Source organism: Rhinolophus sinicus, chromosome 14, assembly GCF_057876585.1.
Source record: "Rhinolophus sinicus isolate RSI-liver-muscle chromosome 14, RSI-T2T, whole genome shotgun sequence".
NCBI classification, from domain to species: domain Eukaryota; kingdom Metazoa; phylum Chordata; class Mammalia; order Chiroptera; family Rhinolophidae; genus Rhinolophus; species Rhinolophus sinicus.
This window is the reverse complement of record NC_142514.1, coordinates 172618962-172632795: the sequence shown is the minus strand read 5'-3', so window position 1 is coordinate 172632795 and position 13834 is coordinate 172618962. Positions and strand designations below refer to the sequence as shown.

Genomic DNA, 13834 nt, shown 5'->3' with positions numbered 1-13834 from the left:
AATACTATATCACTTTGTAAGCAAGCTGGCTATAATGTATACAAATATACAAAGAGATAGGGACGTCTTCATCAATGACAGCTCAATTTAGAATTCCTTTTGGGGACACTGCATATTTATTCTCAAGAGTGAAATATTTACTGGTAATTATTGACATACCTATGTATATTCTGGATGGGAAATAAATAAGAGGCTCCTTTAGTTCATAAAAATATCAAAATCAGTATTATTAGATCATTTAGTTGAGATACCTATCTCAAAACTGCATCGGCTAGCCTAGAAAAATCCTTGAAAATATATTAAAATGTAACCATCTTAGTGTTCTTAAATATTTCTCATATTTTTGGCAATTGCTTGCATTGTTTTCTAATTAGAAAAACTCCCACAATTAATGTTATTTCTAAAAGAAATTAACATGGATACAACTTTTTTTTCTCTTTCACTTCTCTGGCATCATAACCAAGAATTTATATAAGGAACTTTATTTTATACTCAGAAGCCAACTAGCTTTCCCACTTTTTAATTTAGTATGAAAACCGGTAATACAAGCAAATTACACAAGTTATGCAAATTATTTTACAAGCACATAATTTATTTTAAGAAGCAAATTATTTTTGTATCATGTAACCTCTGGCATTTGGTCATTTTTTTGAGAGAACAGTATAAAGGAAACACTATTGCATAATCCTCAAAAAGACAACCAAAACAAGAAGATTAAAAGTAAAAATAATTTAGTAAAATAAGGAAACAAATATTGTCATCTGTATCACCATTATACGTAAACAGGAAATAAAGTTTAACAACTTGCCCTGGAATCCTGGCAAAACCCCAAGAATGGAGGCTATTCATACAAATAATTAGCACACCACAAATAATCGTTTGTTCCTTTCTGCCCTGCCCTCTACCCCAGAGAAACCTGCTTGGAGTAAACAGGATCTGAATTCAAACCACTGAAAAATGAACCCACACAAATTAAAAGAAAATAGATGCAAATGCCTAAACAAGTTTTCAATTGGAATCATTAACAATAATTTTAAAAATCATAGCATAATAGTGAAAAGAATTACATAAAGTAACAACGGTAATATACAAAGCCTGTTTGGGAGAAATTAGAAGGTAGCTAGATTGGAAATCGTACTAGAACGATACAGCACACATTTCCTTTGACAAACAGTGTAATTTGAGCTCTGTGGTACCAAGAATACAATTTAATTAGAAATGCTTAATGTTACCTGTATGGCTAACAGAGTATTTACTGCGCAGGGGGTGAAAAGCTTAATTAAATAAAACTTACAGAGTGCTCTGAGATCTCCGAATACTATTTGATTTCCCTCTTTACTAAAGTTTCAGTCTTTGTGGAAGTTAAGATCCCTCCTTGCCATTCCCCCCGTCCCATATTACTTAACCTGAAATTTAACCCTACACCATAGAAACCAAAACATTTTTAATTCTGTCTGGTCAGATATATGTTAAAATAATTTAACAAAAGAAAAGAACTTTCTAAAAAAGAGGGCTGCATGCAAATTAATAATAAATCTAAAGCTATAACTTAATGAACTCTAAAAAAAAGTAAAAAGGACACATACACCACCATATACTGCTTCTCCAAGTTCAGCAGACTATATAATATGCTAAGAGTTTCCATTACTTAAATTTTCCCAATAAGCTGACTTCTCAAAAAAGTGACAGATTTGGGGAAGAGAAAAGAATCCCTAAAGTTCTCTAAGAGATTTTTACATTTTCTCCCATTTGGTACCTCAGTTTTCGAATATAATCCGTTCCGGAAGAGTGTTCAAGTTCTGAAACGTTCGAAAACCGAGGCGCGGTTTCCCCATAGAAAATAATGCAAAATGGATTAATCCATTCCAGACCTTTAAAATCAACCTCTAAAACTGCAAATTTAGCATGAATTTTACTATCTAATGATACCACAGATCCATAAAACTTACAGCATTCGTAAACCGAAATGTTCGTCAACGGAGACGTTCGAAAACCGAGGTACTACTGTATAAGGCATTTTTTCTATAAACTCTGAGCTTTAAAGAGCCTTAAAACCAATCTACAACTACTTCCTCGTTTTTTGAAGATGAAAACTATCAAAAGAGTAGTTGTCATGCAGTTTGGCAAAGCCTTCATTTTGTGGTTATCTCTGAAGCAGCCCATTACTATGGCTAAATGTAGTCAATAATTTGGAAATGTTTAGGAGCATAACGATAGCTACTTCCAAAAGGATTAAAACAATCTAGATATTAACTTGGAATGTCTTCATCTAGAAAAGCCGTGGGTGGGGGTCACACTCTCCTTCCTACAACTTATCAATTTCCTAATGTTGTTAACTTGAATTCTTAGGGCAGGGTGAGGGGATAAATTCTTAGCATAATCCCTAAATCGCCTACTGAACAGGGATTCTTCTCAGATTTCCAAATTAATAGAGGGCTCCCCCTACTGGTACTGTGTCACATGCCAGAGGCAAATCCACGTAAGTAAAAGGAAACAAATGTTTCTCCTATGATTTTCGTCCATCCATCCAAACATTTATTATCTACTTCATGGGCAGGGCACAGCATTACCCACTTCTGGCTGAGTGATATACAATGAATACATCGTGGTATCAGAAGGGAAAAAATTAACTTTTCAAAAGCATGTAAAGGGCCTCACAAGTGTTTTGGAATCAGATAATCATAGGGATGGAACAGAATTATTCTGTCCAAGCCATTCTAATCTTTCAACTCCATTAAGAAGTTATGCAGTTGGAATATACTGAACACTGGGAGTTGTCTGAACAGAGGAACACAAACTCAATGCCTAAACGGGCCGGGTCCGTAACATAAATGAGTACAGCAAGCCAGACAATAGGGCCTTGTGGGGACTCGGGTAATCTGGACAGTGCAGGACTAACTACTTAGCATCCTCAGCTCTAACAACGTGTTGCCACACAGCAGTTCAGGTCCGTGTTACCTGATTGGCAGATTTTTCCCAAGAGAAGCTAGCAATTTGGGTGTGAAATGTCCCAGCGTTGGAAACACTGCTTGAGCCAACTGAAATACGCTGGTCGGTCGGGCACATTCAGCCCACAGAGGTATGCTCTCTGACCCAGAATCAGAAAGCGAACTCACCTCCTGCCCATTCCACTTCTGGCAGATCCAAAGATTAGGAAGGTCTCACATTTACTTCAGTGTAAATATCCACAATGGATCTAAGTCCAGCCTTCCAGGGCCACGTACAGTAAGTGTGACCCTTAATCCCAAAGAACTAGAATCTTCAGTGTTTTAGTTCATTCATTTTTTTATTCCCAGATCATTTGTTGTATACCCAGCGTACGCAAGCCTTGGGGCTAGGAAATGGTGAGACACGAAAAGGACATGGTACCAGACATCAAGGGGCTTACAATCTGTAGACACTAAACTAAAAATGACGTGCTGAGTGCAGGGAAGACATGCAGTAGGCACTGAAACTACATGGCTAAGAGACCTGACCTAGTCTGCAGGGGTCAGGAAGCCCACCCCCGAGAACGTAACACTTGAGTTGAGAACTGAAGGATAAGTTAACAGAGTGGGAGGTGAGGGAGCCTTCCACGGAGAGGGGCCAACCTGAGGAAGCACTAGGTTCAAGAGATTGAGTGAAGGTGCTTTGACCTGAGCACAGAGTTGGAGAGAGACCTGAGGTGAAACTGGAGGGGTGAGTCGGAGCCTGATCAGGTGGGTCCTTCCCTGTAGGGCACGTTAAAGGGTCTGGACTTGAGGAAAAGGAGGAGAAGTCGCTGAAGGATTTAACAGCAGTGTGATATAATCTGATGTAAAGTAACACTGGCTGGAGTACGGAGACTGAACAAGAGGAACAGAAGATGGATGGAAAAGGCCGGACAGGCTATTCTAGTACTTCCCACTGAGAAATTTAGGGGCTTAGGATTTAGAAGGAATCACTGGGGATGACAAGAACTGAGTAGACTGTGAAATACTTAGAAGGTAGAATTGGTCTTGATTAGATGTGTGTGTGAGTGTGTGTGATTGTGAGTGTGTGTGATTGTGACTGTGAGTGTGCACGTTAACTGTGTGTGCGTGAGTGTGCGTGTGAATGTGTGTGACGTCACGTTTCCTTCCTTCACACTAAGTATCTCTAGTTCTTCCAAGCATTTCTAACAAGACATCACTTCAAGTCCCCACTTTGGTTGAGTATCTAATGAAGGAAGAACTAAATTATGACTTCCTGCTTCAGCCTCCTTCTCCCCATCACCCCAAAAAGCAAACAAAACTCAGTGGTACTACACTGTAAGTGGAGGTTGTTCATAAACTTTCCCTTAGGCCACACCCTCACACACTTCCTTCTCTGCTCTAAGAAAGGTAAGAAAGAAGGTTGGAACATTCCCTCCATGTGTCAGAATGGTAGCCTGGGACGTTTCCTAAGGGATTCGGGAGTAGGAAGGGCTACTCCTCATGGCCCCCCTTATGTACCCAGCCCCGCAGTAGCTTCAGGGTCCAGTACCATCAGAAGGAATGGTATTCCCACCATTAGCGAGCTACCAGCAGTTCAGGTAACTGGTTTGGGCAGTGTCCATCTGAAAAGGAGTGAAGAGTCTATAGTGTCTTGAGGTCCTAAAACGTGAGGTCATTAGAGAAATCCAAAAACAGGCGTAGAGAAGGCAGGCGACTCCCAATCTGGCAAATGCTAAAATGAGATCTCAAGACAGAAACAAACAACACCAGATCCGTTTTAGAACTTGTCTTTGGATTGGTGTGAAGCTCAGTATACTGTTTGAAACAGGATTTATATTTATCTGTCTCTGGAGTGTGGCACTTCTCCCCTTTTCCATGATTTCTCTAATAGTAATCAATACAATAATTTCATTTGCCAATTCTCTCAGTATTCCGAGATGGAAAGCCCTCCAAGCATAAACCTGGAACTATTTTAGAAGAGTATGGTTCAATATCTGGAGGTTTAATTATCTCTAAACTCCACCATTTCTGATGACAGTCATCATCTTAGATTTTAGTCACAGAGCATCTGAAATCACAAGGGAAAAAAACACAAAAAAACCCTCGCAAGTAGGACCTCTCCTCTAGTTTAAAGCCAATGCCCCTGCCACATTGGTCACCTATTTAGAATTTCCACACCACGGCTCTTCTCACCTTGGCACTTATCTGCTCTGCAAGGAACAAGACTAAATTTAACCCTGAAGGATTTGAGAGCAAAACTGGAAAAGGAGGCAACAAGGCTTCTAAACATCCCTTAGGTTGCCTCAACTACCGTATTATGCCTGGTAAAGGGGCAGCCTGGATAAGTAAGTCATGGAGAGGGAAGAGAGAAATAAATCTAAATCACTAGATAAGATGAAAAGTGAACTGCTCAGTGGCCCAGGAGAGCTAAACTGGACGCTATGACTAAACATCAGGATCTATAGGCAGAAGCATTCAGGTTAATATTTCTTCCCAATATCCGTCTAAACCACTCAGCACCACTTCGTCAGGTGATGACCAGCAGGTCCTTTGGTCAGGGTATTTCACTTGTGTTTTTCTTCTGGTGGAATAAGGGACTTATGTGACTTTTACAGTCACCTGACCTTCTGATACACAGGGCAGGAGCACATGGATCAAGCGATAATCCTGGACCTGAAGGAGTGTAAAGCCAGGTCGCTCAATGCTCGTGGCATAGCACAGAACTGACAAGATGCTGGGGCCCTATCCAGCAACCATCTCCAAATCAGAGGCACAAGCCCAAGGTCACAAGGGTAGGCCGATTTCTTCAGTCTTTCCCTGTAAGCTTCACTGCCAGTCATCCCCCATCGTGTGGTTTGGTGAAGAGATAACACTTGGACCGACACTGACGGTGGGAAGGGGTAGTTCTCTTTCTTATATAAACCTTTTCGATGCTTTTATTGTGGCTTTAGGCTGCAGACATCCATGCCCCAGTTCCCCGATGTCCAGCCACCATAAAACCCTGTAAGATTCTAAAGCCAGACCAATTCTCATCTTCTTTTAAGTTACTCCAGGGCTCCAAACAGCCACTGCTACTGGAAATGTAGCCCTGGCCCTGGCAACGTAACATAGTCAATGAAAGGACAATAGGAACCATTCATCAAAATGTACCATAGGGCAAATGACAGCAGCACGATAGAGCACTAAACCTGGGAAACCTCATCAAGCTGAGTGTCCCTTTCTCAGTATAAATAAGAGAAACACACACCGTAAAATACAGGGCCACTAGAACTGCCTTTCTGAAATGCAGAACAGATCACACCTTACTTCTACTTTACAGCTTTCTATGGCTCTCCATTCTCTTGAGCTCAGCTTTCAGGCCCTGCACAATCCCGTCCTAACTTCTCTTTCTGGCCTTCAGGCACACCACTCGCAGCCTGGTGTTGAGTCACACCATTTTCTCATCTGAACAGTCACAAGCCAACTGTGCTACAGAGATGGTAACTACACTGAGCCTGCCTATTGTACAACACAAACCAGTTGGCTGTCCTCCAGATGTTAACTCCATGATGCACACATCAAGAGTTTGGAATGGTTTTTCTACTAAAAGTGTCTATCACAAAGGAACAGGAAAATTCATATTTACACTAAAGATAAAGAATGGTTATTTGGCTTAAGGAAGACATGTTTTAAATAGCAAATTATCTTATGTGAGATCTGATTTGCAAAAAAAGGTTTACATACAAAAATTTTAGGCATATGTCCAGTTCTATGGGTGATACTTCCCATCAATATGGTTCACAGTGTATGACATGGTATGTTTAATAACTTAGCATTATCTCCACTAACTCACTTCATGGGAACAAGTATATATGCCGAAGTGAAAAAAAGAAAGTGAAAAAAAAGAATAAAGAGGTGAGAGAAGCATTTTATATTTGTCAAGATATTAGGACTGGTGGGTTCTTTTTATTTCATCTTTTTTTTTTTTTTAAACAAGCTGAAAGGTACCCTACAATGCTACTGGATTTGTGCCTCTTTATCCACATGTCCCCTGCACTCCTCATCTTTACGCAGGGCTATGAGGTGAGCACCACCAGCACACCTGGTCTGTGCTCAGATGCGGCCTAAAGGATGCAGAGCATGGCCCTGGGGCACAGCAAGCTGACTGGCTCTCACGGACCAAGGTCAGGACCTTGGCCTTTTATCATTAGTGTTCTGTGTACTGCCAGCCAAACAAATGCATGCTCTGAGAGACAGAGGAGGCTCCAGGGTTTTATACTATAAAGTCATACAAACACGGAAGTACTAACAAGCAGGAGAAAACACTAATGTATCTGGAGCAACACATTATACAGTTTATTTGACAGAGGTGTTGAAATTGTCAGGAAACTAATTTGACTAATTTGTAGCTAGTATTAACAATTCTATAAAATAAAATTCAAACACTTGAACATATTTTTCATCATTAGCTCTTTACAATATGTTATGAAGCACATGTACAGAGTTTTAACTCTCATTATTTTTAAGCATTTAGCCAAATGTACTAGAAAAGATTCTCAAAACAATAGTACACCTCAGTAATTTCAAAAGGCAAAACGAAGAAACATAAAAAGACCAGAAGTAATATTTTCTTTAAAAAACTTTGCTTGCTAAAAATAAGTTATAGTTGCACATAATTTACTAAAAATCTTTGTCAGCTCTGAGTTGAACTAAATAATAGTAACATTCTTTTAGTGCCCTTACTGTGATCTGGACGCTATTTTAATGCTATTTTAAGAGTTTAGACATATTATTACCTCAACTCCGCAAACAACACTGTTAGGTAAAAAGAACCATCACTCTCAACTCATAAATGAAAAACTGAAGCACAGAGTAAAGTAATTTGCTCAAGCTCATATAACTAGTAAATAGGGGAGTTATTTAATTAACTTGAAACCTCATACAGATAACTGAAACCTCATAATGATTACATTTATATAAATACGCCAAGGAAAAATACCTTTAAAACTATATAGATATATTCATACTACCTATGTTTTAAAAGCAGCGATTTTGTGCTTTTCTTTTTGCTCCAAATCTACCCACAGATCTACTTGTCACCTTGCTTAAACTGAATCTTACATGAGAGAAAACCTTGGTTAACAACAACAATGGAAAAGATAGTGATTACTTGTTTTATAAAATTATTTGTCACATTGAAATATAATTTGTTTGAGGTGGCTTTAAGCAGCAAGCTACCAATGTTAAATGGCACACATCAAGGACACAGCTTTCACTGTGGTAGAGCTGGTTTACCTGAATCAACCATATTGATAAAATCATATGAAACCATGTAAAAACTGAATTAACTACACACTTGAAAAGCAACATATATATCACACAAGGAGAAACACAGCCATCCCTAAAAAGTTGGATAAGGCATAAGATTTCAGGGTCCTTGGACTTGAAATCACCTGTGTAAGGGTTATGATTTCTCAGAACATGAAGACACAAGGAGAATTTTTCTTTAAACATTCACAAGAGAGAAAAAGGTCAAGACTATGCCATAAAGTGAAAATTAACAATTAAGTTCTTATTTATATTTATCTGGTTAATTCTAATCATTTTGAGTTAAGTACTTTTTTATTTCCTTAGACTAGTACATAAGAGTTAATGAAAGTGGATTTGGCTTTTCCATCAGTTTGTTCAAATTTAAAGTATCTGACATTGCCCATGGGAATTCTGCCTCAGGCAATACTTTCTGATGGTCTGGTATGTATAATGAAGGTATGCTATCTTATTGCAGCTACGGTTAACATACAAAGAAAGATGACACTCAGGTCTTCATATTTGCTAGCTGGTCTTCCTTTTAGTATGTATTAGCTGTGGTGTCTTTTCTCAGTATATACAAACAACGGGTAGAATGCATGCCTAGCAACTAGAAAATTGAGTAGTTTTTATGTGTGGCTAATAAAAACCACTCTCATTACTTTACAGTCCCATACTTCCTATACAATACTTTACCGCAACATTTAATTCAACTTACATGTGTCACAGGAAACATAAAGTGGAAACAATTTATCAGTGATGTGTAGCACATAGATGAAAACTTCATAAAAATCAATCTTCAGCCTAAGTTAGAATCCATAACCCTTGGACCTACCACTGTGTTTGCATATAGGAGGAATTTAATAAATCTGCTGTTGTTAAAATGCAAAATTATACAATTAAAGACCTAAGGAAATAGACCGTGTTCATCTGAAATACACACTTACATCGAAACAAGAGGTGACTGAGACAAACAAACAGATTATGTCTGTGTTCCTAAACAGAAACAACCAAAAAGGGTGGTACATTTCTAAAGAAGCTGCTTACCTTACAAACAGAAAGAATATTAACATTTATCAGTTTCTTGATGGCCTGCAAAAAAAATATATATTGATAACTTTATATAGATTTGATCATGGAAATGACTGTATTAGATATACATATATGTAAGTGATCTAGAGATGCACTGGAAGTTTCCCCAGATATAGTACAGACCCGGGAAAATGACAGGAGTTGGGGTGGAGAGGTGATTTTATTTTACTGTCAGTGTTATAGTACTATTCTAACAAAGGCAGCAATTCATGCTAATGTACAAAACCCAAGGTATATGTGCAAGTAAAATCTGAAAGCAAAAAGACACACTTAATCTAAAATAAATATGAAAACTGCAGTTTCCTTCCTGATAATATGGAAAGGAGAAATGATTGAATCTAAGATTTTCAACAATTTCCTAAAAATTTACATATTTCTTCAATGATATGTTTTTCTAGTTTTTATTAAAGAATTATGCACGCATCAAGGATACAGATTTCATTTTGGTAGAGCTAGTTTACCTGAATCAACGCGTATACTGCTATACATTAACACATTTATGATTTTTAAATTGGTGTTTAGAATCCTAATACTTAAAACAGAGCTGTTTTGATATAATAAAAATAAGAATAAAACTAGAGCTATTACTGAACCTGGCACTGTACAAATGAGGGTATAAATATTTTCTCCTTCAATCCTTCTAACATCCCTAAAAGCTGTCTATTTTATGGGTGAGGGAACAGATATCAAGTATCCTTGAGATCACCCTCAGAGTAACTCAGGTGCAAGTAGAAGACCCAGGGTGCGAACCTCAGGCAGCTGGACCCTCGAGCTCACAGCCTGAGCCATTGTGTCCCATTGCCTCCTCTGTTCCTATGCATTCCTTTTGTTACTATTATATACAAAGAAAGACTTACATTGTCCAAGTCAGGAATTTCCAGAAAGTATTCGGGATACTCATACGACATTCCCACGTTGTTCACTGAAATAAAACAAGATCATTAGCTGGCTAACATACGTATTTTATAGATTTATTGAAATAATGAGATGAAAGATTTCAAGGCTAAAATGATACGTATGATGACATCAAACACTATTTATGGCTGGAGGGACCTTTCCCACACCTTTTCATCCAAAATCTATCCCTGTATGCACAGCTCAAATGTCTGCTCCGTCATTAACCCGACTCCTGACAAAGGAACTTATATTTATCTCCTGATTTCCATACCGCTTAGAATATTTATATTCCGTTTCTGTGGTACAGTTATTTGTAGATGTTGCTTAAACCCCTATACTAATTTTTCACAGTATAATTTCAAAAGGTAGAGAGTACTGTAGTGTTGGAGACTGGAAACTTGCGTTTTACTTTCAACAATTTCAGAAAATGTGTGACTTAGGAACACTCATGTATGATACGCGTCTCAGTCTCTTCACCTCTAAAATGAGAGCTCATTTAACCATCCAACAAAACCAGAAAGAAAAGTCAGTTTCTGGTGTCATGGAGCATACAATAGAGTCGGAGGAGAAAGGCACTAAACAAAAAGAATTTAAACAATTATTTCATTACAAAATACATGGTGCCAGGGGAGCCTATACCTGGAGAGTCTGATTTCATTCGGGAAGTGAAGAAAGGCTTCTTGGTGGAAGCCAAGGGAGTGGTTCAGACTAAATGTAACTATTCTTCCCTACTAGACCATCGGCCTTAAAAGACCTGCAGGTCGGGTGTTAGCCTTCCTCATACCCCACTCCTCAACCACCTAACGTAAGACTGGGGCCACAAGACCATCGGGAAGCTATGAGAAAATGTATATATAATTGGGTGTATGATTAATACTCAGATATCCTATGGTTTCCTTAGCCCTGGAAGGACAAAGACAAATCCACAATAAGGAACATTTGTAGGAATCAAAATATAAATATCTTAAAATTTGTTTTAACCAAATAAATAATGAAATGGATTATCTATCTATCTATCTATTGGTATTTAATCACCACGACAACTATATTAAGTAGTGCCCATTATTATCTCCCTTTCACATATTAGGAAACTGAAATTCACAGCAGTTAAATAACTCGCCCAAGGTTACAGAGAATTCAAACTCAGGAAATTTGACTTCAGAGGCTAGGCTCTTAACCACTACATTAAAGTCATCATGGGCCTTCATCCAGTATTCAGTTCAGAAAAAAATATCGGTAATAATTGAATAGTAAACAGAAATCTGATAGCAATGTTTAATAAAACTGTAAAGTATTAGAAAAAAGGTTTCAGTAGCAAACAGATAATGAAATTATGATCAGTCTGCTAAAGTTTATAAGGAATTGTGCCAGATAAACCTGATAGTAGCAAGAGTAACTTTTTCAATAGGCTAACAAAATTAACAGTTCAAAGGAACTCAATAAGAGTTCTATATTTAGCAGCAAGCCAGTCACTTGAGGCTGTGAGTTTCAAGATTTTCCTTGCACAATTTGGTCAGGATGGCTTGGACAAGATCACTAAAACCTGTCTGAAAATCTGTAAGCAAAGGATAATGGCCAAGTAAACTGTATTTAACTGGGATTCATGTCCATCTGAATAGGGGCTGTATCTAAACATAATTAATAACAGCAGGTCCAAATCTATTTTTATTTTACTCAATAGGTTTTCCACCCACCAGGGTTCTAGGAATCAATTGTATAAAAGATCTGTTAACAATTAAGACAAAGCTAGTTGAAGGTGAGGCTTTATATTCATTTGTCTTTGCTCTAACCATCTACGGAATTATAAAAGATGAAAACTTAATTACAGCGTGACTAAGAAAAACAGCAACAAGCAAAATATCTGTTAAAATGCTACACATGAACAAAATATTCTTTACAAAGTCAGGTTAAGATAACAGAATCCTTGAAGAAAGGTTTTGCCAAATGGTAATCTTCATTAGGATTTAAAAAAAAATTTCCATCACGTGCAGCCAACTCCCTCCCCCTTTACATCCGTATCTCTAAAACTGTCTATTTTTCAGATTCCTTCCTAGCTCATGGAAAAATTAATGCTCTATTTCAAAATGCTAGAGAAAAGTGTATGATGTAAATACAAATCTTTTAAAATCCAGATTTGGTTTAAACAAAAAAAAAAGCTGGGAACTTTGCAAGCAGCATAGGAGACTGCAATCTTTGCAACATGTACTACAAAGTGAAGAAAGCCCACCAAGAACTGAGCAACTAAGCAAGCAGGTGGTGCTGCAGCTCAGGCTGCACTGCCACTAGTATTCGGATCTAACTGAGCAAAGGGACGCCATCAAAATTACCTATCTACTCACACAATGGAAATGTGAGCCATCTATTTAACACAGCTCTATAAGAAAACCTGTTCAACATTGAGAACTTCAGCCCAAATAAACAAATAGTATCGTGTATAAGGGCTATGCTTTCATAATAAAAAATACACATAAGAAAAAAAACATTAAAGCTGGAACAGATCTTTCTGAACAGTGTTTCCGATTTTATGAGGAGAAGCACATGCCCAAGTCACACTTGGCAAAATGTCCTATAGTAGGGATTAGGGCTCTTAAATCCCTTCCTATGCTATTAGTTGCACCTTTTGCTGATGGAATATATGCTACCCATAATCTCTCCACAATAAGTAACCACTTCAGAGCGCAGTTATTTAAGAGTACAGAGGAAAAACAACTGTTGCTCTCAAACTGTTATTTCCATAAACTTGCAATCTTTTGGAAAAGGCAAACCCATAGCAATTTTATTTGGAGACATTAGGTGGCAGCAATAACCAAATGGCAGGCAGAAAGCTTTCAGGGAACTGGAAAACAGGCTTTGGGTAGGAGTTAAGGATGGAAATATTTCCATTATAACTTAATCTTGTTAAGAATTGGTACATGCAATGCCATCTTTATATATCACAGGATTCATTATAGGATTCACCAAACCAAACAATGCTACAAGTTGTCCCAACATTATTCAGATAGTTGCAAATCCTTTCTAAATGGTAGCATTTTAAATCGGCATTAAATATCTGTTCATTGGTGAGTTTTTAAAAATCCTTCAAGTGAGGCAGGCACCAGAGACAGATTTAAAATTTTTATTCAACGAACTCACAAAACCCTTTCACTCGTGTAACACATGATGTCTTTCAGAAAACAAATAATGTCTACGTAATCTCAGAATTCCAACCACCACTACCTCACTATTCATCAATGGACCACAAATAGATGTAAAACCTATTCCATCAGTTTTTCACTGGAGTGTTAAGATTGGGAAGAGCTCAACAGAAGAGATGAAGCAGAGAACAGAGAGGTGAAGACAGACTAAGAATAAGGTCAAGGTAAGTGGAAAGAGAAGGTCGTGGAGGGCGAAGGAGCAATCCAAACGGAAGTGATTCTCAGAGAACAGTCAGTGCGCCAGGCTCTGTAGTGCTCACCATGGCCCCATCCAGAATTTTTGAAAACACTAATATCGGTAAGGATTGCATTTGAAAGACTCCGAAAATCCAGAGTTAATTCTGAACATTATATAAATGTTCTAAATTGTATCAGACTAAAGTTTAAAAATCACTTCCACATCCTACACTTAAAAAAAGGATATATACGAGA

General features: G+C 37.9%; 1 protein-coding gene across 1 annotated transcript in view; it reads right to left on the bottom strand.

Annotated features, from left to right (window-relative positions):
• HSD17B12 (hydroxysteroid 17-beta dehydrogenase 12) overlaps window positions 1-13834 on the bottom strand; it is a 137290-nt gene that overhangs the window by 26805 nt on the left and 96651 nt on the right. The window contains exons 5-6 of the mRNA XM_019746448.3: window positions 10169-10233; window positions 9267-9311 (exon numbers count right to left, since the gene is read on the bottom strand). Coding sequence (XP_019602007.1) covers window positions 9267-9311; window positions 10169-10233 — 110 coding nt within the window. The remainder of the gene's footprint in view (window positions 1-9266; window positions 9312-10168; window positions 10234-13834) is intronic.